The sequence below is a fragment of the Pelodiscus sinensis genome, chromosome 4 (assembly GCF_052426305.1).
Source record: "Pelodiscus sinensis isolate ZL-2025 chromosome 4, ASM5242630v1, whole genome shotgun sequence".
NCBI lineage: Eukaryota > Metazoa > Chordata > Testudines > Trionychidae > Pelodiscus > Pelodiscus sinensis.
This window is the reverse complement of record NC_143055.1, coordinates 35,247,001-35,271,309: the sequence shown is the minus strand read 5'-3', so window position 1 is coordinate 35,271,309 and position 24,309 is coordinate 35,247,001. Positions and strand designations below refer to the sequence as shown.

The window sequence follows — 24,309 nt, the reverse complement described above, 5'->3', positions numbered from 1 at the left end:
TCTTATATTATGGGAACATGTAAGTAACTTTTCCTTATTCACTTTCTCCACACCACTCATGATTTTATATACCGCTATCATATCCCCCCTTAGTCTCCTCTTCTCTAAGCTGAAAAGTCCCAGTCTCTTTAATCTCTCCTCATATGGCACGCATTCCAAACCCCTAATCATATTAATCGCCTTTCTCTGAACCTTTTCTAATGCCAGTATATCTTTCTTGAGATGAGGAGACCACATCTGTACACAGTATTCAAGATGTGGGCATGCCATGGATTTATACAAGGGCAATAAGATATTCTCCATCTTATTCTCTATCACTTTTTTAATGATCTGAACATCCTGTTTGCTTTTTTGACTGCCGCTGCACACTGTGTGGATGTCTTTAGAGAACTATCCACTATGCCTCAAAGATCTCTTTCCTGATTAGTTGTAGCTAAATTAGCCCCCATCATATTATATGTATAGTTTTCCAATTTTACTTTACATTTCATAGAATCATAGAATCATAGAATAATAGGACTGGAAGGGACCTCGAGAGGTCATCGAGTCCAGCCCCCCGCCCTCAAGGCAGGACCAAGCTCCACCTACACCATCCCTGACAGATGTCTATCTAACCTGTTCTTAAATATCTCCAGAGAGGGAGATTCCACCACCTCCCTTGGCAATTTATTCCAATATTTGACCACCCTGACAGTTAGGAATTTTTTCCTAATGTCCAATCTAAACCTCCCCTGCTGCACTTTAAGCCCATTACTCCTTGTCCTGTCCTCAGAAACCAAGAGGAACAAATTTTCTCCTTCCTCCTTGTGACACCCTTTTAGATATTTGAAAACCGCTATCATGTCCCCCCTTAATCTTCTTTTTTCCAAACTAAACAAGCCCAGTTCATGAAGCCTGGCTTCATAGGTCATGTTCTCTAAACCTTTAATCATTCTTGTCGCTCTTCTCTGTACCCTTTCCAATTTCTCCACATCTTTCTTGAAATGTGGCGCCCAGAACTGGACACAGTACTCCAGCTGAGGCCTAACTAGTGCAGAGTAGAGCGGCAGAATGACTTCACGAGTTTTGCTTACAACACACCTGTTGATACAACCTAGAATCATATTTGCTTTTTTTGCAACAGCATCACACTGTTGGCTCATATTCAACTTGTGGTCCACTATGACCCCTAGATCCCTTTCCGCCATGCTCCTTCCTAGACAGTCGCTTCCCATCTTGTATGTATGGAACTGATTGTTCCTTCCTAAGTGGAGCACTTTGCATTTCTCCTTATTAAACCTCATCCTGTTTACCTCTGACCATTTCTCTAACTTGCTAAGGTCATTTTGAATTATGTCCCTATCCTCCAAAGAAGTTGCAACCCCACCCAGTTTGGTATCATCTGCAAACTTAATAAGCGTACTCTCTATCCCAATATCTACATCATTGATGAAGCACATTAAATTTCATTTGCCATTTTGTTGCCCAATTACTTAGTTTTGTGAGACTTTTTGAAGTTCTTCACAGTCTTCTTTGGTCTTAACTACCTTGAGCAGTTTAGTATTGTCTGTAAACTTTGCCACCTCATTGTTTACCCCTTTCTCCAGATAATTTATGAATAAGTTGAACAGCATTGGTCCTAGAACTGACCCTTGGGGAACACCACTAGTTACCCCTCTCCATTCTGAAAATTTACCATTTATTCCTACCCTTTGTTTCCTATCTTTTAACCAGTTCTCAGTCCATGAAAGGATCTTCCCTCTTATCCCATGACAACTTAATTTACGTAAGGGCCTTTGGTGAGGAACCTTGTCAAAGGCTTTCTGGAAATCTAAGAACACTATATCTACTGGATCCCCCTTGTCCACATGTTTTTTGACCACTTCAAAGAACTCTAATAGATCAGTAAGACATGATTTCCCTTTACAGAAACCATGTTGACTTTTGCCCAATAAATTATGTTCTTCTATGTTTCTGACAATTTTATTCTTTACTATTGTTTCAACTAATTTGCTCGGTACTGACGTTAGACTTACCGGTCTGTAATTGCCAGGATCGCCTCTAGAGCCCTTTTAAAATATTGGTGTAACATTAGCTATCTTCCAGTCATTGGGTACAGAAGTTGATTTAAAGGATAGGTTACAAACCATAGTTCTGCAGTTAATAGTTAATAGAACCATAGTTAATAGTTCTGCAGTTTCACATTTGAGTTCTTTCAGATCTCTTGGGTGAATGCCATCTGGTCCCGGTGACTTGTTACTGTTAAGTTTATCAATTAATTCCAAAACCTCCTTTAATGACACTTCAATCTGTGACAAGTCCTTAGATTTGTCACCTACAAAGGACGGGTCAGGTTGGGAATCTCCCTAACATACTCAGCCATGAAGACTGAAGAAAAGAATTAATTTAGTTTCTCCGCAATGACTTTATCATCTTTAAGTGCTCCTTTGTATCCCGATCATCCAGGGGCCCTACTGCTTGTTTAGCAGGCTTCCTGCTTCTGATGTACTTAAAATACATTTTATTACCTTTTGGCTACGTCTACACTGGCATGATTTTCCGGAATTGCTTTTAATGGAAAAGTTTTCTGTTAAAAGCATTTTCGGAAAAGCGCGTCTAGATTAGCAGGACGCTTGTCTGCAAAAACACTTTTTGGGGAAAAGCGTCCGTGGCCAATCTAGACGCGATTTTCCGCAAAAAAGCCCTGATGGCCATTTTTATGATTGGGGCTTCTTTGCGGAAAACAAATCTCTGCTGTCTACACTGGCCCTTTTGCGCAAAAGTTTTTCGGAAAAAGACTTCTGTCCAAACGAGAGCAGCATAATATTTCCGCAAAAGCACTGACAATCTTACATGAGATGGTCAGTGCTTTTGCAGAAATTCAAGAGGCCAGTGTAGACAGCTGGCAAGTTTTTGCCGCAAAAGCAGATGATTTTGCGGAAAAACTTGCCAGTCTAGACACAGCTTTTGAGTTTTTGGCTACCTGTTCTTCAAACTCCTTTTTGGCTTCTCTTATTACATTTTTACACTTACCGTAATTTGGCAGTGTTTATGCTCCTTTCTATTTACCTCACTAGGATTTGACTTCCACTTTTTAAAAGATGTCTTTTTATCTCTCACTGTTTCTTTTACATGGTTGTTAAGCCACGATGGCTCTTTTTTAGTTCTTCTATGTTTTTTAATTTGGGGTATACATTTAAGTTGGACCTCTATTATGGTGTCTTTGAAAAGCTTGCAGGGATTTTACTTTAGTCACTGTACCTTTTAATTTCTGTTTAACTAACCTCCTCATTTTTGCATAGTTCCTCTTTTTTGAAATTAAATGCCACAGTGCTGGGCTGTGAAGTGTTCTTCCCACCACAGGAATATTAAATGTTATTATATAATGGTGACTATTTCCAAGCAGTCCTGTTATAGTTACCTTTTGGACCAGATCCTGCACGCCACTCAGGACTAAATCAAGAATTGCCTCTCCCCTTGTGGGTTCCTGTACCAGCTGCTCCAAGAAGCAGTCGTTTAAGGTATCAAGAAATTTTGTGTCTACATCTTGTCCTGAGGTGACATGTACCCAGTCAATATGGGGATAGTTGAAATCCCCCACTATTTTTGAGTTCTTTATTTTGATAGCCTCTCTAATCTTCCTTAGCATTTCATAGTCACTATTACTATCCTGGTCAGGTGGTCGATAATAGATCCATACTATTATATTCTTATTAGAGCAGGGAATTACTATCCATAGCGATTCTATGGAACATGTTGATTCATTTAAGATTTTTACTTCATTTGATTCTAAATTTTCTTTCACATACAGTGCCACTCCCACACCCACACGACCTGTTCTGTCCTTCTGATATATTTTGTACCCCGGAACGACTGTGTCCCATTGATTGTCCTCACTCCACCAGGTTTTTGTGATGCCTATTGTATCAGTATCCTCCTTTAATACAAGGCATTCTCATTCACGCATCTTATTTTTTGACTTCTAGTATTTTTGTGTAAGTGCTTTAAAAACTTGTTACTGTTTATTTGTCTGCCCTTTTCTGATGTGTCAGATTCTTTTTTATGTGAATGTTTTTCATCTGATCTGGCCCATACTTTATCCTCTTCCATTCTTTCCTCTTGACTAAAATCTAGAGAATCTCTATCAATAGACTCTCCTCTAAGAGACGTCTCTGTCCAATCCATGTGCTCCTCTGCACCAATCGGCTTTCCTTCATCTCTTAGTTTAAAAAACTGCTCTGCGATCTTTTTAATGTTAAGTGCCTATCCCAAAAGTTTCCCCAGTTCCTTATAAAGCTAAACCCTTCCTCCCCTTACCATTGTCTCATCCATGCATTGAGACTCTGAAGCTCTGCCTGCCTACCTGGCCCTGCGTATGGAACTGGAAACATTTCTGAGAATGCCATCATAGAGGTCCTGGATTTCAGTCTCTTTCCTAGCAGCCTAAATTTGGCCTCCAGGACGTCTCTGCTACCCTTCTCTATGTCATTGGTACAAATATGACAGATAACCACAAAAGGCCCATGGTAACAAATTGACATATAATAATAAGTTGAAATTAATGATATACTAACCTATAGGAAAAAAAGACACTTCACCATTAGTGAGGTGAGGAAATACAAATAAGAACAGGAAACATCCCTTCCTGAACATGCATCAGACCTAACAAAGTCAGTGTAACACATGATAAAAGTGGCATCCCAGTCCAGGGGTGGGAAGATGATGTACTCTTTGAGTGGTGCCATAAGGAAAGCCACTGGTGATGATGGGGAGGGCAAAAGTGATGAGGAAAGTGATGGCTAACAACTGTTGTTGTTCTAGAAGAAATGGCGTGAGTATATGGTATGGAAATACAGATGTACATTCCCTATCTTACAAAACTGTGGTGTCTGTGACTGTGCTACATGTATTAATAAACTATATTTGTTAATATACAAGAGTTCCTATTGTGCAAGTGTTGTAACTGTGTACATCAGAGTTCCCAACCATAGACTAATTAAATACTGGGCCTGAACCTGGGACAAAGGACCTGTCAATCTTAAAGGTTGTAACTGGAAATTCATAGGTAATCTTAGACTAGGCAACAGAACATTCAGGAACACTGAGGAGAGGTAAGAGGGGGATGTGAAAACTCCAAAGGACACTGCTATGAGAAGTTTTCGCCATCCAGTCTGGAGCAGCCAGCACATCCCCTGAATGGGAACATATAAAGGACACCCAAAGAAGAATAAGCTTTATTCCCAAGTTCCATACATTTGTGTTTTCTTTATACAAAGTTACTGCTTTGAGCAGTAAATACTCACTATTTTATGAATTACTCACTTTGTAAATCAGGCTGTCCACTAAAAGATCATGCTGAATCACATTGGATTTAAGCTGTTCGTAGTACAAAATGTCCTAGAATGAAATAAATATTATTAGTCATTCTTCAGTCTTAGATAAAGCCACTATTTATATTTATATTAGCTGCACAGGAATAATAAAAGCCCTAAATAACATTAGCAGTTTGATTTCTTATAATGTGTTGGCAGAAGAGATTCTTTCAAGTGATGGACTTGAAGAGTGAATGGATAGTGGCCTTACTGGTAAGTTTGGGGAAAGCATTTGCAAGGGGTAATAAGCAAGAAAATAAGAATGTTATGAGAGATGGTGGTGGTTCTTTTATAAGTAATAATATGGGAGTTGGGAGAATACTATGCTCAATTAAATCAAGTCCATAAACAGAGTGGCCAATTAGAATTAATAAATTCTGAAGCCAGCAAAAACACCATACCCATTTCATATTAACTGAAAATAGTTAAAGGGGAAAATATATTTTCATTTGTCTATATTTTCATTTCTATTTTCATTCAGTGTGGCGGCCATTTTTATTTTAATGAAGCCGGGGATATTTAAATCCCGCCTTCATTGACTATGTCGGGTAGTCTAATTTACATGCCTCTGATGACAGAGACATGTAGTCTAGACATACACAAAATGTTCAAGATTAAGAGTCTAATTGTGCTTTTAAAAAAAATCTTTGTACACAAGTTTTAATTTTCGTGCTTAAAGACACTATTTTGTAATAGATGGTATGTCTACACTACAGTGTTATTTCGAAATAACAAGTCTACACACAAAATGCATTTCGAAATAGCATTTTGCTATTTCGAAATAGCACGTCCACACTGATAGGACATGGAATCGCATTTAAGGCCGGCCGAAACTGGTTCTGGCAGGACATCAGGTCAGGAGTTACTTGTGTGGCTGCTGCCTGAGGCTATCAGAGACCTGTGCTTAAAGGGACCACCCCAGACAGCCGGTTCTAAGACTTTCCTGCTTGCTTGCCTATCTCGCTGAGGGACAGCAAAGCATTTTTTTCTCTGCATGCTCTGGTTGCCCTCACTCAGGACACCAGAGCACTCTGCAGCACGGAGCCTGGACACTCTGGTGCTTCTCCTGGACGTGTTGCTGAGAGCCTGGCAGCACATTCTGCAGTCAATAACCGTCTCCCTAGTGTGCCCCACTTGGGGCTTGTGCCTCATTCCTCCCTCACAACCTTCCACTTACCCCTTCCTAATCCCCCTTCCTGCTGTACAATAAAAGACACGTGTTCATTACAACAAAGCCTCTTTATTGAACAAAACTGGGGTGGGGAGAAAATGAAACTGAGGTGAGATTGGGGAAAGAAGGTGAGAGAAGGAAAGGGGAAACCTGGGAGGAGGGAACTGGCAGGGGGAGGCAAGGGGAGAAGAAGCTCAGGGCTCTGGGTTGGGGGTCTCGCTGGCCCAACTATCTCCCACCACTGCGGGAGGTGTGGGGAGGAAGAAGCAGGAGGGGGAGGAGGAGAAGGAATGGTAGCTGGGGAGGTAGCAGGGGCTGGAGCAGCAAGAGGCAGCAAGCTCTGCCCCAGGGTCAATGACCACCTGGGGGGGACAGACCGTCCTGACCCCAAGAATGCAGTCCATATTATCAAAATAGAGGTGGGGTTCTGGGTCTGCCCCTAGTTGGGAGCTGCCTCCTGTGGCCCTGGCATACGCCTGACGCAGCTGCTTTATTTTCATGCAAACTTGCACCTGGGTTAGCATGTGGCCTTTGGTGGCCAAACTGGCAGCCATCCGCCCGTATATAGTTGCATTCCTCCGTTTAGTGAGGAGATCATGGACGTTGGTATTGGACCAGGCAGGCAACCACCTTTTTCGGCCCCTGGCAGGCTCCTGGGAGCTGGCAGACTGCTCCTGGGGAGCGGTGGAGGGTTAACTGGGACTGGCTGAGGCCACTGGGTCAGGTACAGCAACTTCTGGCTCTGGGCTGGCAAGCTTGGAGCTGTCACAGGCACTGTGGCCAGAGCCTTTAAGGGCTCCAGGGAGGGGGAGAGGGAGAGGAGTTTTCTTGGTTGTGCCCAGAGTGGCCACTAGGGCACCCTGGGAAGGGCTGGAGTCCCCCTATTTCAAAATAAGCATCTACACAGAGCTTATTTTGAAATAGCAATTTTGAAATTGGTGCTATTCCTTGTGGAATGAGGTTTACCCATTTCAAAATAAGCCCTTTGCTATTTCAATTTAAGTTAGCAAAACCGCTATTTCTATGTAGACACTGGTAAAGTTATTTTGAAATAACAGCTGTTACTGCCAAATAACTTTGCTGTGTAGACATACCCAGACTGTTATCAAATTAAGGAACACTATAATATTAAAAATCACTGTCTCATTTTTTTTGTTACTGCCATTACAAACAATTTATCGTAAAACATAAGGATTTAAGAAAAATATCCCTTTCTTTTCAGTTTATTTTGTACATTTTAAAGCAGGTTGTCTCTCTCATTCTTTCCTCTTGACAGGCTATATCAATGGACCATCTTCTTCTGGCCTGATGCAGACTGCCTCAATTTCCCTTAAATGAACATCTCAATTTCCAAACACTTTTTTTGTTCAGTAATGCGCCTTCTCACAGCATCTAATTTATAAACAAAAGATGAAAAGCAAAACTCAATCCTGGGGCTTCTCTCCTCTCCATGAGTCTGCTTTTTGCAGCTGTTCCTTGCTTTGTCAGGCTATTTTCAGCACTATCTGGTTTCTCTATACAATTCTACCCCTACTTTGAGTCTGGTTTGGTCAAAACCAGTTCAGATAAAATCCTCCTAAGGTTTTTTTCTGTCTATAGTCTTACTACCAAAATCCAGGTATTCCTTCTGGATCCCTACTCCCAATTGCCTTCATATTATGCTCTGGCTTCCATGAGCATCTCCCCTTTTCTGCAGCTTCCTGCTACTCTTTATAATGTAATCACCTGACTTCTGCTCAGCTGTGCTTACTTAGTAATTAGCATTGACTGGCCCCAGAACTCTAGCCAACCTGTTATAGTTCCCAGTCTTACAAGCACTTATGTGTGCACTAAGGACAAAAATAGTCCTGTTTAAATAAGTGGGACTGTGGCGGGCCCCTCTCGCCTGTCATCTTACACCCAAGGCCCTCTGGCCCGAGTCTGTAACACAGTTAAGGTTGGCCCTTTAAGACAAGGCCAAGGCCCTCCGGCCTGAGTCCAAAACACAGTTTAAAGCTGGCCCTTTAAGGCAAGGCCAAGGCCCTCTGACCTGAGTCCAAAACGTGGTTCAGGGTTGTAGCGGGGACGCACCCTAGGTAGGGGGACCTGGGCCCACCCTATTCCACCGGGTCCTGGCCCAGGGCCCTGTGAGCGACCAGGCAGCAGGTCACTCCCTCGGCGGGGCAATTCGGCCAAAACGCGCCGGGGTTCTCTGGGCGGGAGAGGCAGCTCCCGCTCCTGCCCTGGGCCACTTCCTACCTGGTTCCCTTGGGTTCCTTCCCCTGCACTTGCCCCGTTTGTTGTGAGCTCCAGGGCGGCATCTCCTCGGCGGGTAGTCCCTGGGACGCACCAACTCGCCTCCGCATCCCCTCCAGCCTCTCCCGGAGTCCCTGGCAACAGCTGTGCAGGAGCCCTCTTCACTGGTCCTTCTCCTCCGGCTGTCTCCCCTGACTGAGTCCTTCCCCAGGCTTTTATAGTGGAGCTACAGCCCAGGCATGCTCGGTAGGGCTCCGGGGGAGGGGCCTCTGCAGCCAGGTAACCCTGGCTGGGCCCTGCAGGTTCAGTGCGGGGCTGCCTCGCCCCGTCACAGGGACCATCCATAGCCTCAAGATAAACCTATAAATACTTGTTCTCAGGACTTAGACTTTTTGCTGGTCAGTCGGTTTCTCTTGTCTGTGAGGGTCTATGACAGTGTTCTGTGATATTTTCTATTCTTGGGAGGGTTGAATTTTCTTATGTGAACCACCAATATTGAGGTAGTGTGTTGACATACAATACAAATACAAACCAAACATACAGTGTGGCTACGTCTACACTGGCCCCTTTTCCGAAAGGGGCATGCTAATTTTCAACTTCAGAATAGGGAAATCCGCGGGGGATTTAAATATCCCCCACGGGATTTAAATAAAGATGTCCGCCGCTTTTTTCCGGCTTGGACAATCTTCCCCTGCCGCCTCTGGTGTGGGGAAGTGAAGAGCGTGGGGATTCTTAAAGGCACGGTGCTTTTTTTTTTTGCTCAGCACATCTCCTGGGTTTTTTTGGCCTTGTTCAGGATTTTTGGTGAAAGCATCTGGCAAGCCTATATGGGTGGAAGAGGGGGACAGAGTTTGGGTATGTTATGTGGGGGGCCAGGGGGAGAGGGCAAAGAGTTGGGGCAGGAGTGCCAGAAGCAGGCTGTGGCCAAGAGCCTTACTTGCCAGCTATCAAACTAGCCTGCCTGCCTGCCAAGCTTAAAATGTTTCCAGCCAGCCTGCCTGGCCATGTACTCTGTGAATAACTGAGCCAAGATGAGGGGGCATGACTCTTCTTAGCTGCCTGTTATTCTAACAAGCAGCTCCCATTGGCTGGTTTCTGCTCCTAAAACTTCCCCCTTCCCTTCCAGTTTTAACACAGAAATGGAATCCTGCAGCTGCATTTCCGCCCGGCGCATGGGGCTGTGGGAGAGCCTGCCTGGGGCTCCCCACTGCCTTTGTGGGCCAGATCTGGTGGCTTGGTGGGCCATATTTTGCCCAGGCCTAGACTAGACAGTTTGCAGTGAAAAGGAATTAGGGGAGAAGAATCAGAAGCAACAAAACTGCAATAATCCTGCAAGGTCATTGTCGTGGTCACACAGAGAGCTGGACCTCTATTCCCTTTTTCTGTTTCCAACTGCACTGCTCAAATGTCAGGTCTTATGCCATTACCTTTACTCAGTTCTCCCTCTCTTAGACTGGGCTGTTAGCTACGGTAGCCTGTGTATTATCAGTGCCTGCCCAGCAGGTCCATTGAGTTTGGCACCTGTGGTTCTTCCCTTTGCAAGTTTGCCAACAGTGGTACATACATTGCTTGTGTTAATAGTAGAACAAAGTAGGGATGTTAGCATGTAAGTGAACAGTCATCAAATTTTAGTGGTTACATGACTATTTGATAGTCCCCAAAGGCGGGGCCAGTGAGCTCCTGGCCCCACTCCCGGGGAGTTCCCTGCTACCCCATGCTTTTGCCTCTCTATCAGCTCCCTGAACACTCTGGCTCCCACCTGCCATCCCGCCACAAACAGAAGCTGATCCTGTCTCCCCTTCCCGCTCCATGCTGTTGTCTCTAACAAAAGCAGCAGCACAGGGGGAGAGGTAGACAGAGCTTGTGCTCGGGGGGAACCGGCTTGCACAGGTGCCTCTACGGAGCCAGCATGCGGGGAGAGATAGCTTAAAAGCCAACTCCCCATGCGTATCAACTCCTGCCTACTCCCCCATCCCACACTGCAGCTTCTGAGAGGTACTAGCACAGGCGGGTAGGCAGCTCTGTGTTAAGTGATACATGAGCGGAGCGGTGATAGAAATGTAGCCGTGTTAGTCTGGTGTAGCAGAAACAAAAAACAGGACTATGTAGCTTCATAGCCAGCTTCCTGTTTATACCAACTCCTGCCTGGCCCCCCTCACCAGGGATGTAAGCGACTAGTGACTCAACTAGTTGCTTCTGCCCCCCTTGCTGCCTCTATCAGAGAGAAGCAGTGGAGGAGGGGGGCAGGGAGGAAGAGCAGAAACCGGTTTAAAACGTGTTCCCCCAGGACCATCTCCATGGGGGGGGGAAGGGGCAGCAGGGAACTGGAGGGGCTCTTCCTACATTTCAAAGGTGGAACCATCATTCTTGACTAATCTATGTAAATTCCATCAATTAGTCGATTAGCTGATTAATCTAAATTTAACATTCCTATCCCTCACCCTCCTTTCTGCTGCCTCTCAGGTGGGTGGCAGCTGTAGGGGATCCAGTGCTCATGGGGAGCCAGCTTAAAAGCCAGTTCCTCATGGACACCCGATCCCATAGAGCTACCTCCAAGCTTTGCTACCAGAGGCAGCAAAGGGAGAGGGGGAAGTGCATGTAATTGACAGGTTTAAACAATAAGCCCAGACTTATCATGCAGTCATCTACAACCGACATCTCTAAAACAATGCACAAGAGAAAATGGATTTTGAAACAACAGCCTACAAGAGCATCTAAGTTCCCCTGAATAACCATTTGACCAGCCTTCTGAGAGACAGTCCTTTTTATACAGCCAGAGCTCCTTTGTTCTTGTCAGTTCCCACGTTCTGGCCTTGCTTATCAAACCTAATTTTATAAGATGGCTGAAGACAGGAGTAGAATCTTCAAAGTTAACACCTTTGGATTTTGTTTAGTAATAATCCTTCAGTGTTTAACAAGGAGTTGCTTACCTTGAGCTATTTTTTCACTGCTGATTGTTTTTATTACAAACCTCCCATTAAACTAAATCAAAATATTTATACCCTAAACATCCCAATAACCAGCTCACATACAATATTAATTAATTATTACAGAGCAACTTTATTTCTGTTGCAATCATTATACTTGATCAGGCAGGATCAATGTAGATGGACAGTGTTTGTTTCTTGATGGGCCAACAAGACCGTCATCTCATATACACACAGGTTCAGAATTATGCACACTTCATGAGTGGTTTCTTGGTCTATGTGAATGAGTGTATGTAGCCAGACAGACTAACCCCCATATCATCCATCTTATTTGCCTTCCTGAAGCATAAAGGACAGAGAAGGAGCAATAAAATCAGCATAGTCTATGCTGGCTCATCTGATCCTGAGAAGCTGAAACATAGATATGAGGAGAGATCAGGATATGCGAGATTGCCACCGGTTGGCACCTATGTTGATTCGAACACACACACAGTCCCTGGAAGAGGAATTTCCCACTGAGAAAAGAATCCCCAGTAATTCCAATTTAGTTATCTCTCTTACAAGTGTAAATTAAGTTCACAACTCCCTTGTAAGAACTGGTCTCACAGCAGACAGACCAGCCCCATTTGGCATGACAGATAAGAAAGAGAAATACGTGACCCCATGAGTATAAAAGATGGGCCCAGCACACACTCACTTTGAGTGTCATTCTACCCTTTACCTGCTGGTCGGGTTAGGTGTTTGACCTCCCGAGGTTCTATGGGGACGCCCACCTCGTATTTTCGTCTTTCCTAGGAATTGAGGGACCGGCCCTGGCCTGACATGCTGGAGTCGAGAGGCACAGAAGGGGGTAAAAATTGTACCTGGATGTGGTCCTCTGTCTTAAGTGTACACATAGAAAGAGTAAACTGTTACTTGGTACCATTATTTCTATTTTTCTATCTTTATCTTCTTTGTAAGCATTTTTAAGATCTATATTTTGCTAGTAGTTAAGAAATAGAACAATAGCCATTGCAACCATATGATTTATAAGCTTCCTCAATAAACCTGTAACTGTTTAAGCTTTAACCTGACTCCTTCAGTTGCTGTAATAGAACCAAGCACAATTTAAAAGAACTTCAGCCGGTCTTAAGGGACAGATATAGGGAGCCCTGACCGTCGGCTGACAGTGTAGTTTTACTGTATTCAACAAGCATACATTATTATTCATTATTTTATTTCATGGTACTCAAACATGCTTCTCAGAAAACAATAAAAGACAAGTCCCTGTCACAAAGAGTTTAAATTATAGATTACTTCAAGGCAAAGCATTTCTGTTACGAAACTCTGGAGTATTTTTCTCAGGCAGGTGAAAAGGAAAATTATAACAATGGTAAACTATCTGAAGGATGGTTACAGAAAGGTAGCCATGTTAGTATAAAAAGAGGTTCAGCAGCCCACCCCATTTGAGCTCCAATCATCTATACCTGCTGACAGGTATTGATTGTCTCCCGAGGTCTGTGGGACGCCCAACCTCGCCCTACTTCTTCCCGAGGGATTGAGAGAAAGACGCTGGCCACGCCAAGTCTGGAACGCAGGGGTGAGAATATATACCTGCTAGGTGTCTATTTTGCATGCATTTAATAAGAGCTCAGAGAACCAAAAGGGTTTCATGGTACCTGTAAGTGACTTATTAGTGTAATTTCTGTCCTGTCCTTTGTAGTGTCTGTGTTATCTGTAACACAGCAGTAGCATTTAACAACTAAGTTTACCCTGTAACAATAAAATAGTAACTGTTTAAGCTTTAACCTGACTCCTTCAGTTGCTGTAACAGAACCAAGCACAATTTAAAAGAACTTCAGCCGGTCATTAGGGACAGATATAGAGAGCTTGGGCGTTTGGATTTGTGTCACACCCAGGTGGCAAAATCCACTGGGGCACCTTTCAGTCTTTCCCCAAGGCTGCCCGCTGCGAAGGAATTACGAATTCTAGCAGCTGAAATCTAAGGTGTAATAAGCTCTTCCTATAAACTCGGGGCGTCTGAGAGCCTGTTGGCTGCCCTCTGCGACGGGACCCCGGTCCTAGCAGTAAAGTCACAGACGTTAAACTATTTTTCGGGGCGCCCTCCAGCCTCCTAGGCTGCCCACTGCAACGAGACTTTGTGTCTCAGCAGTTGAAGACTTGGGTGTAACACACACGCACACACTGCCCTGACCGTCGGCTGACAGTCACAAAATCATAATCCAGCACGTGAGAAACTAAGGAAATAGAGATTATTAAGGGCTGTATTTAAAATAAATTTGTTGTACAGATGTGAGTTAGATTTTTTTTGTGCGGGGGGGAGGGGAGGAAGAGAGCTGCAACTCAGTTTTCTTTCGTATCAAAGAAAAAGCTGCAAGAAAGCGGTCCTAAGGGATATAGAATGCCAATGAATCATTTCTGAGACAGCACACTGAAACGCAACAATCACTTTTTCTGTACAAAGTACATCTCTTAACTCCTCAGAAAAAAATTAGGCAGGAACATAGTATTAAGTATAGTCTTCATAAACAAGTTTATAATGAAATCTAGGTGAAATTTCAAGTGAAATTTTAGAGGCAATTTTAGAACCAAAACACTGCTTATATGTAACTATCACAAAAGACAGATGCCATATTTGGTAGAGTAAAATTAATGACTTGACATTCAGATATGATGACAACTAGCAACATTCTGTAGGTGGTCATTGTAACTATTTCTGTGTAACATATAAATAAGGAAAAAGAATAGGATGAACAATGTGATACTCTTAATAGTTTGTTCTCTTAAATTGTATATGAAATTGAATAATTTGTAATATATAAATATTATAGTCCCTGTATATAGAGACCTTCAAGGAACACTGTCAGCTTTTTCCATTTTATAATTAAGATGATCATGAACTACATATATTTATCTACAAAGAACAGCCAGACATTTAAACAAAATGAAATCCAATCAAAAGCAGTTTAAGAGCTGGCCACAGATTGTTTACTGAACAAGAATTAGATAATTTAGAACATATAAATAGTCCAGTTGTAAAATATACAGAGGTAATATCCAATTAGGAAAAAAGAGAGGTAAAAAAACCAAACACTGGTATTGTATTTAAATATCGACTCTGATAAAGGTCATCCTTTGCTACAATGTATTCAGAGCACATTTTCAACTTCTATTAAACGCAAGCTTTCTTCTGAACACAATCACACTCTACAGCAGGGCTACTCAACCTTGAAAAACCCCGGGGGCCACAATGATACAAATTCAAATATATAAGCAAATAGCCTTTTCACACTAACAGGCATGAATATAAAGATTAAAGCAAGGCTACAAAACATGCAGGCCCCATTTAAGTCAGTTTTGCTGGTATTAATAAAATGCAATATTTACCCAATTTCCACCCATATGACAGTACTTTTAATGAGCAATGACAATCCAGGAATTTAACTACTAAAACACATATCAACAGACGACCATTATATTGACTCGGCATTGTGGAGCATGTTTCTAGTAGAGGCTATATCCACGGGCTGTGTGTTCAGCCCTGCATAAAACCAAACTGCTCGCAGGCCGCATGTTAAGTAGTCCTGCTCTAGGGCCACAAGTGGCTCCAGCTCACAAGTTAGACACTATTTATTGAGTTCTTATAATGATTTTATATTTAGTTTTAGCCAACTAGCATGGGGTTTTTTTACATTTGTTTAGGATCTTTATTACTTTTTTAGCTACAGATTTATAATATTTTAATACAAATAACTGAACCAGTTTTAAAATTATTTTTTTATTTAACTTCATTGTCAAAACAATTTTACATCAGGGACTACAGTCCCTTTGCTGTAGTCTTATTATTTCATTCACGTACACATAAGGTGACAAGATGGTGCAAAGAAACAGTTTACTAAAAAGGATAGATATTCATTCTTTATGTGAGGAAAAAAGGAGCTTCTTAATGTATACCCCAATTTAACAGATATCATGAATTTGATAGAACTATTGAGTGTTTTGAGTTTTAAGCTTTATTTATGGCATTAAGTTGCATCATGATCAGAATGTTAATTGTTTACTTTTTAATTAAAATATGAATTAGCTTTCTATCTCTGGATTTGAAAAGCAGCTTGTATTATTAACTAGAAGGCTTATCCAGAATTGCCTGGGTCCTTCAGGGCTGGGAGCTGGTGGTGCGAGAGGTACAGGAGTCAGAGAAGGGCCTTGGGGATGTGGGGAGGGTAGGGCAGGAGGCTGAGGATGTGGGGGATGCAGGAGTCAAGGTGGGGGGTTAAGGAGATGCTCAGGGCAGAAGGCGGGGGATGTGGGAGATGTGAGAGTGAGGGTTGGAAGGTGAGGAGGGGCTCAGAGTAGAGGGTCCCACCTAGGAGGGGCCTTTTCTCTCCTCCCAGCCCTCCCCAACCCTATATGGGCCTCTTCTCTCCTCTATCAGCTCCCCCCCTGCCCAGCAGGGGACTTTTCTCCTTCCCCATCCCCTCTCCCACATGGCAGGGACCTTTTCTTCCTCCCCTTTCAGTGCTGCAGCCAAGGGAAAGATTAGAGAAGGATAAGAGTTTGGAACAGGCAAGATGGCAAGCCCCAGCCCCAGCTAGCTACTCCTGTGGTAGTGCATCTGCCCCCAGCGGTCACTCTGTATGGTATAGCTCTCCCCTGTGCTTACTGCCGCCAGTGGCCACCATGAGTATCACGTCCCTCCTCCTTGTTCTCTCCCTTTCCATGGTATGGAAAAAGGTCTCACACCAGGAACTTCCCATTTTCCTGACAACAGGAAAAAAGCAAACTCTGTTCTTGCTTTAAGTTAGGATAGGAGGAAGCTGCATACCAGATTAGGTGGCTCTAGCTCTTGCCATTTAGAAAGAATTCTTGAACAAACAGACTTGCAGACACATAGAAGGAGAGTGAGGGTATGTCTACACTACAAAGTTAGTTCGAACTGCTTCCGGCCATCCTTAACCCCGGTTCAGGGTCCACTTAATGTGGACATGCTAGTTTGAATTAGCAAAACGCTAATTCGAACTAGTATTTTAGTCTGGATCCGTTAGTTCAAATTAGCTTAGTTCGAATTAACTAATTCGAACTAAGTTAGTTCGAATTAACGTTGTAGTGTAGACATACCCTCATAGAAATGTAGCTGTGTTAGTCTGGTGTAGCTGAAACAAAATACAGGACTATGTAGCACTTTAAACGATTAACAAGGTGGTTTATTAGATGATGAGCTTTCGTGGGCCAGACCCACTTCCTCAGATCAAATAGTGGAAGAAAATAGTCACGACCATATATACCAAAGGATACAATTTAAAAAAATGAACACATATGAAAAGGACAAATCAAATTTCAGAACCTAACCAAGTGAGTTATAAGATCAAGAATACATATTCCTGCGCATCCAGAAATATAATTTATGCTATCATGTGCCGAAAGTGTCCGTCTGCTTTGTACATTGGACAAACGTCTCAGACACTTCGCCAAAGGATCAATGCCCACAAAACAGATATTAGACAGGATCACAAAGAAAAAACAGTTTCTTGCCATTTCAACCAGAAAGGACATTGTCTCAACGACTTGATTACCTACATCCTGCTTCAAAGACCTTTTCAGACCACACTTGAAAGAGAATCCTCTGAACTGTCATTCATGCTAAAATTCGATACTCTACGCGTGGGTCTCATAAAAGACCCTAGCTATCTTACCCATTACAAAGATAGCTTCCCCAATTATCACCTCTAATACCATTAGCTCACAGACATTTACCTTCCTCTCCCCCCGCCGCATCCCCCTTCTGTTCTGAAATTTGATTTGTCCTTTTCATATGTGTTCATTTTTTTAAATTGTATCCTTTGGTATATATGGTTGTGACTATTTTCTTCCACTATTTGATCTGAGGAAGTGGGTCTGGCCCACGAAAGCTCATCATCTAATAAACCATCTTGTTAGTCTTTAAAGTGCTACATAGTCCTGTATTTTACATAGAAGGAGACATACTCTAAAATCTCTCTCGAAACCTTCATGGAGGCTAAACAGTCTACATTACAGAAAACTGTAAATATAATCTAAAAGAAAGTTTCACTTAAACAAATCAGCTATTCCTTAAACATACCAAATACCTTTAATATAATTTTGTAATATTTATTTTTGTTTGTTTAAATGTGAAGAAAACTAGTAATGTCAGTTTAAAAAAACATCATAGCCTTTTGTGATAATTTTAGAAAGCAGCCTTCTATCCAGAATATAATTAACCAGGATTCAGCCACAGGATGCCAAAAGGGAGGATTTTAAACATCCTTTGAGAAAAGAAACAGATACTCTAATGAAAAATTGAATTAGACATTATCTGGTCCAGAACCAGGCACGCTCACTTATTAAAACACTGGAGATTAAATTTAAAATCAACATTATGGGTTTTTAAAACAATTACATTAAAACAAAATTAGATGTCTAAGTTAAGAAACAAAGCATAGTTTCCAGTTTGCTCAGTGTGAAGCACAATCATGTAAAACTGTTACTTCACCCAATTTTTCCTTAATTAGCTTTCCTATAGCACCTTCCATTAAAGCATCTGCAAGAACTTTACAAACAAACATTAAATAACTTAGTTCCCAATCTAAACAATTTACACATTTTGGACCTGATGCTGCAACCACAGAAATGTCACTAATACTGTTGATGACTTAATTTTTAAAAACTCATATAGATGGAGAAATCTCTGTTAAAGTGCAACACTCTGCCCCAGCCTAGAATCCATTCCTGCACCCAATGCTCTGCACCAGGCTCAGACCAGAGTCCCCTCCCATACTGAAAACACCATGGCTACTGCCAGAGCCCGCACTCCCTCCTGAATATCAACCCCATACTCTGTGAAAGTGAGTGAAGGCAGAGGAAGAGCAAGTAATAGAAAGGAGAGATGGAGTGAGCAGGGCAGGGCTTCAGTGAAGGAGTGAAACCTCAGAGAAGGAGCAGAGTAGATCCTGGGTTGCCCTTAAATTCAAAAAGTGATCGTAGGAGTAAAAAGGTTGTATAAAACTGCCATAGAGGAACTGCAGAATATACCAGGAAAAGAAGGAATTCTGTTGCTGCTATAGTTAACAAGTTGAGCTCTTGGACCAGTATAGTCTGTGTTGTTCAGGAAGGTGGTTTAAGTACCAGCAAAAGACTTCTGCTATTATACACTGCATCTACATAGGGGATTTTGCCCATTTAGTTATGTAGGTTGGGGGGTGGTTGTTTTTCACACCCCGAACCAACATAACTATGCAGGCTAAACTTAATAGTGCAATCTCAGCATTAGGCTATATCAACATTAGTACTTCTGTCAGTATAACTTATGATGCTCAGGAAATGGAAAACATCCACTCCCTGAGTGAGAAGTTACACCAACAGAAGTACAGTATGGACAGTGCTATGTTGGCGGGAGACACTCTCCCACTGGCATAGAGTGGCTAAATGGAGGATCTTACAGTGGTGCAGCTGCATCAGTACAGTTGTAACACTGTAAGGTTTTTAATGTAGAATGCCCTTGGACACCAAGTAATTTCCCAGAATCTGTAACAGAGTCCTTTCACCCTTTTTTAAAATTAAGAAGTCATGTTTTCTGAGGCCACACCTTCATTACTGGGAAGAAAGTGCTGTGGTGATCAATCTTCCGGATTCAGTTTAGTGGGTCTAGTAAAGATCCTCTAAAGCAAACACTGAGGGCACACCCGTTGACGCTGGTACTCCTCAATACGCAAGGAGTAAGGCAAGTCAATGGGAACATTTTCTCCCGTCCACCTCCTGCTGTGGAGATGGTGCCAGAGGTCAAATGAAGGTACATTGAATTCAAGTACACAATTAACACAGCTGGAGTTGCATATCTTAATTCCACCTTCCAGGAAAGTATAAGGCGCCACTGACAAAGGGAAGCATATCCTCATATCCTCTGCATGCACTTTTAAAAGCATTGCCAGACTTACAAAGACTTGAATATTACTTAACGGTCTAAGAAACTATGCAACTTGACTACAAGAATAAATGTGAAGATATACAAACGGCCATAGACTACGTATAGATTAAAGAGAAAAATAGAGAACATATTAACTGGAAATCATTTAAAATATCAAGTGGGAGCAAAATAGACTACATTTTTAGTCATTTTAGAAATTAACAGCTATATGTACAAGTTATTTCTTTCAGCTTCCCTTTTGTAACATAGTTTTAAGGACTTTTCAAATGGAAAATTCCAAAATGTAACTACTTGCTACCCTACAATACATTCCCACTACTTCCTAAATTAGTATAATATTGGGAGGAGGGGGAATCCAAGAACTATTCTGTGGTCTATCACTTCACTTTGGAATTATTCTTCTTATGGGACAATTAGCAACTTGCTATTCCTGAACTATGAAGATCCAAAGGAAACCGAAATAATGTTTTCACAGAAATAAAATGCTGGTTGAACAACAAATCCAGTAGTTATATTTTCTTCCAGGCACTTATTTATGCCAAAGAACAGAATGAGTGTTTTCCTTTTCTACACCTCTATAAGACTTACAGTACAGCCAGCAGGTGTGAAATTCCTTATATAATTCTTCAAGATCAAACAGTCTGCTTACAATTTCAATGTCAATATTTGTAAGAAGATGAAATGGGAAGTGAAATATATGTATTACCATCAGGGCTGGTAGCACTGCCTATTTTTATCTGATTCTAATGCAGAGAGGAAAATAGTTGTAGAGGTTCATTGTGGAAGAACTTTGTACATGCGAAGCATAGGGGTGGTGAGGCACGCATTCCCCCCTTTCCCTATGTCTGATGAGCCAGAAGCAAGCCTCTAGGAACACACGCCTTTTAAGAAAAGCGGTGATGCCATTGCAGCAAGAACAAGTTACAGATAAGGGTAGGGAAAAGGGTAAGAACACATAATAATCTTGTTTACCCAGATGTACTGATACGTAAAAAAGGTCAAAGGACAAGCAGTACCAGATCAATAGTTAACAGCTGAGCCATACATTAACAAGTATTATGTAACCCCAGGAAATTTCCAAACTGCAAAACAAGGTAGAGAGACTGTATTTAAAGCTGCACCACAGTTAAGCAATTTGGACTTCACTAATGTACTCTGGTACCGGTGCCTCGGAAGCCACTCTGTCTGCAGCTGACCAGGGTCCCCAGCTTGCAGAAGGGATGTAAGAAGCCGCTTTTCCTTTCATGTTCTTTTAGTTAAGAGATACAGTTGAAATCTGTCAGGAAATAAACTGCTTGTGTTTGACAGATACTGGTGCAACATGTTTTGTACTTAGAGAACCCAGTGTCAGACCTGAGAATTACTCTTGCCAGCAACAAGAGTCTGACCTATGGGAGGGGGCAGAGAAAGTAGATGTGTGGAAACTGAGAATGAAGGTGGAAGAAGAGGAGGGAAACTGAAAGTTGTGAAGAAAACAGGGAACTGGGACAGAGTCTGGGGCTGGATGGGAAAGAAGAATAGCACTAGGAGCTAGGGAAGAGGAGGAAAGAACAGGCTCTCACTAGATAAGGAAACAGGGACCAGGAGTCAAGAAAAGGTTGGGAGAAACACTGAAACTGTACAAGGGGCCTGGGCAGAAGGATTCATTCTGGGGGCATTGAGGGCAACAATTATTGGCAACTGTAGTTGAGTGTATACTCACAGACTTTAAGGTCAGAAGAGACCATTATGATCATCTAGTCTGACCCCCTGCACAATGCAGGCCACAGAATCTCACCCACCCCACTCCTGGAATAATCCTCTCACCTATATCTCATAGTGATAGAAATGTAGCCGTGTTAGTCTGGTCTAGCTGAAATAAAAAACAGGACTATGGAGCACTTTAAAGACTAACAAGATAGTTTATTAGGTGATGAGCTTTTGTGGGCCAGACCCACCTCCTCAGATCAAATTGTGGAAGAAAATGGGCACGACCATATATACCAAAGGATACAATCAAAAAAATGAACACATATGAAAAGAACAAATCAAATTTTAGAACAGAAGGGGGGGTAAGGGGATGAAGTCCTCAAATGATGGTTTAAAGACCCCAAGATGCAGAGACTCCTCCAGCAAGTGATCCGTGCCCCATGCTAAAGAGGAAGGCGAAAAACCTCCAGGACCTCAGCCAATCTACCCTGGAGGAAAATCCCCGTGAGGTACTGTATCAAATGCCTTACTGAAATCGAGGTAGATTAGATCCACTGCATTTCCTTTATCTAAAAAATCTGTTACTTTCTCAAAGAAGGAGATCAGGTTGGTTTGGCACAATCTACCTTTTGTAAAACCATGTTGTAATTTGTCGCAATTGCCATTAACCTCAAAGTCCCTAACAACTTTCTCTTTCAAATTTTTTTCCAAGACTTTGCATACTACAGATGTCAAACTAACAGGCTTGTAGTTACCTGGGTCACTTTTTTTCCCTTTCTTAAAAATAGGAACTATATTAGCAATTCTCCAGTCAAATTGTACAATCCCTAGATTATCCTTAGCCTCCACTCCATCCTCAGTGATTAGCGGCCCCACTTCTTCATTTTTTGTTTTTTTTCCCCTATTTATATGGCTATAAACATTTTACTATTGGTTTTAATTCCCTTTGCAAGGTCCAACTTTACATGACTTTAGCCTCTCTCACTTTGTCCCTACATGCTCTAACCTCAATAAGATAGCTTTCTTTGTTGTTCCCTCCCATCTTCCACTCCTTATATGCTTTCTGCTTTTTCTTAATCACCTCTCTGAGATGCTTGCTCATCCAGCATGGTCTAAAACACCTGCCTATAAATTTTTTCCCTTGTCTTGGGATACAGGCTTCTGATAGCTTCTGCAACTTTAACTTAAAATTATCCCAGATCTCCTCCACCTTTAGATCCCTAAATTCTTTAGTCCAGTCCACTTCTCTAACTAATTTCCTTAATTTATTAAAGTTAGACCTTTTGAAATAAAAAACCCTAGTCTCAGATTTATTTTTGTTTGTCCTTCCATTTGGTTTGAACCGATATAGCTCATGATCACTCAAGCCAAGATTTCTTCTATGAGGTCCTCACTACTCACCAAAATCAAATCTAAAATGGCATCCCCCCTTGTTGATTCAGCAACTACTTGATGAAGGAATTAATCAGCTATCGCATCTAGGAAAATCTGAGCCCTACTATTATTACTAGCACTTGTTCTCCAGTCTATATCTGGAAAGTTGAAGTCTCCCATGATTACACAGTTTCCATTAGTATTTACTTCATTAAAAACATTAAAGAGGTCTCTCTATCCATATCCAAATTAGATCCAGGTGGTCTATAGCACACCCCAAGCACTATCCCAGGGGAGGATCTAATAGTTTTCTTCCCCAGTGTGATTTTTGCCCAGACAGACTCTGTCTTCTCCATTCCATCACTTTTTATTTCTTTACAGTCTACCTCATCATTGATATACAATGCTACTCCACCACCTTTACCTTTATTTCTGTCTTTCCTAAACAGCACATACCCTTCAATACCTGTACTCCAATCATGCCTAGTATTCCACCATGTTTCTGTAATTCCTATAATATCTGGTTTCACTTCCTGGACCAGTAGCTCTAGTTCCTTCATTTTGTTACCTAGGCTCCTCGCATTGATGTACAAAGATCTTAATTTTTGCTGTTTGGCATCACTCACATTCTTCACCCAATTTGGCATGGACATTGTACCTCCAATATGACCTATTAGACTAGTATCCACTCTACTCTTCCTTCTTATGTCCATTCTCCTACCGCCAGCTATATCCTTTCTTGCTTCGTTTTCCTCCCTCTCAATGCTAAAATCTGACGTAGAGATTACCTGGACATCTCCCCCAAATTCCTAGTTTAAAGCTCTCTGAATCAGTTGTGCCAGCCTCCATCCTAGAAGTCTCCATCTTTCCCTCCCTACTTAGATGAAGTCCATCCCGAGAGAACAGTCCTTTGTCCGTGAATGCGATGAGGTAACCATATCTGTATGCAGTATTCAAGATGTGGGTGTACCATGGTCACATCACTTAGGCCAAACTTTTTATTGATGGCCATTCATTTTGTGTTCCTCATTTTCTGGATGCCCAAGCTGAGATCTTGGGTTTGATATGCAAAAGCGCTGAGCTCTTCCAGCTGCAATTAAAATCAATGGGAGCTCTGTTTTGAATCTTAAAGGGTATACTCAATGCAGTAAAATCAAGTCCTTGATGTTTCACATTGAACATGCAAAATTAGAGGCTCCTTAATCTTTCTGTCTCAGTTCCCAATTTGTAAAATGGGTATAAAAAGGAGTTTTGAAAATAAATTACTTAATATTTGTAAGAACTCAAATACTACAGTGAAGGGCACCACACACACAGCTCATGAAAATATCAGCAATTTTGTCTTCATACCAGGGTTTCAATAGTGTGAAGTACATAAAGCATGGGACCACACACTGGACAAGGAGAAAACACAACATTGAATAGCTTCTCATTAAGTAAGCATCATCCATTCTGGGCACAAAATGAGGCATGGGTCCTGCTACAAAAATAGTATTTGTTCATGTAAGTTAAAGACTGTATCCTAAAATATATACATAAGGGAGCCAAATTAAAGTTGCACATGCTATATTCTTTCTGGCATTTCCCACCTTCTGAGAACTTGACTTTGAAACCTGAATA

At 41.9% G+C, this 24,309-nt stretch overlaps 1 protein-coding gene across 5 annotated transcripts in view; it reads right to left on the bottom strand.

Moving 5' to 3' along the window:
* TBC1D19 (TBC1 domain family member 19) overlaps positions 1–24,309 on the bottom strand; it is a 125,825-nt gene that overhangs the window by 51,223 nt on the left and 50,293 nt on the right. For all 5 annotated transcript variants that reach the window (XR_016349404.1, XM_075930614.2, XM_006138181.5 and 2 more), the window contains one exon: positions 5,302–5,376. Coding sequence is in view for 4 of the 5 variants with exons in the window: in XM_075930614.2 (XP_075786729.1) it covers positions 5,302–5,376 (75 nt within the window). In the remaining variant the exon portion in view is untranslated. The remainder of the gene's footprint in view (positions 1–5,301; positions 5,377–24,309) is intronic.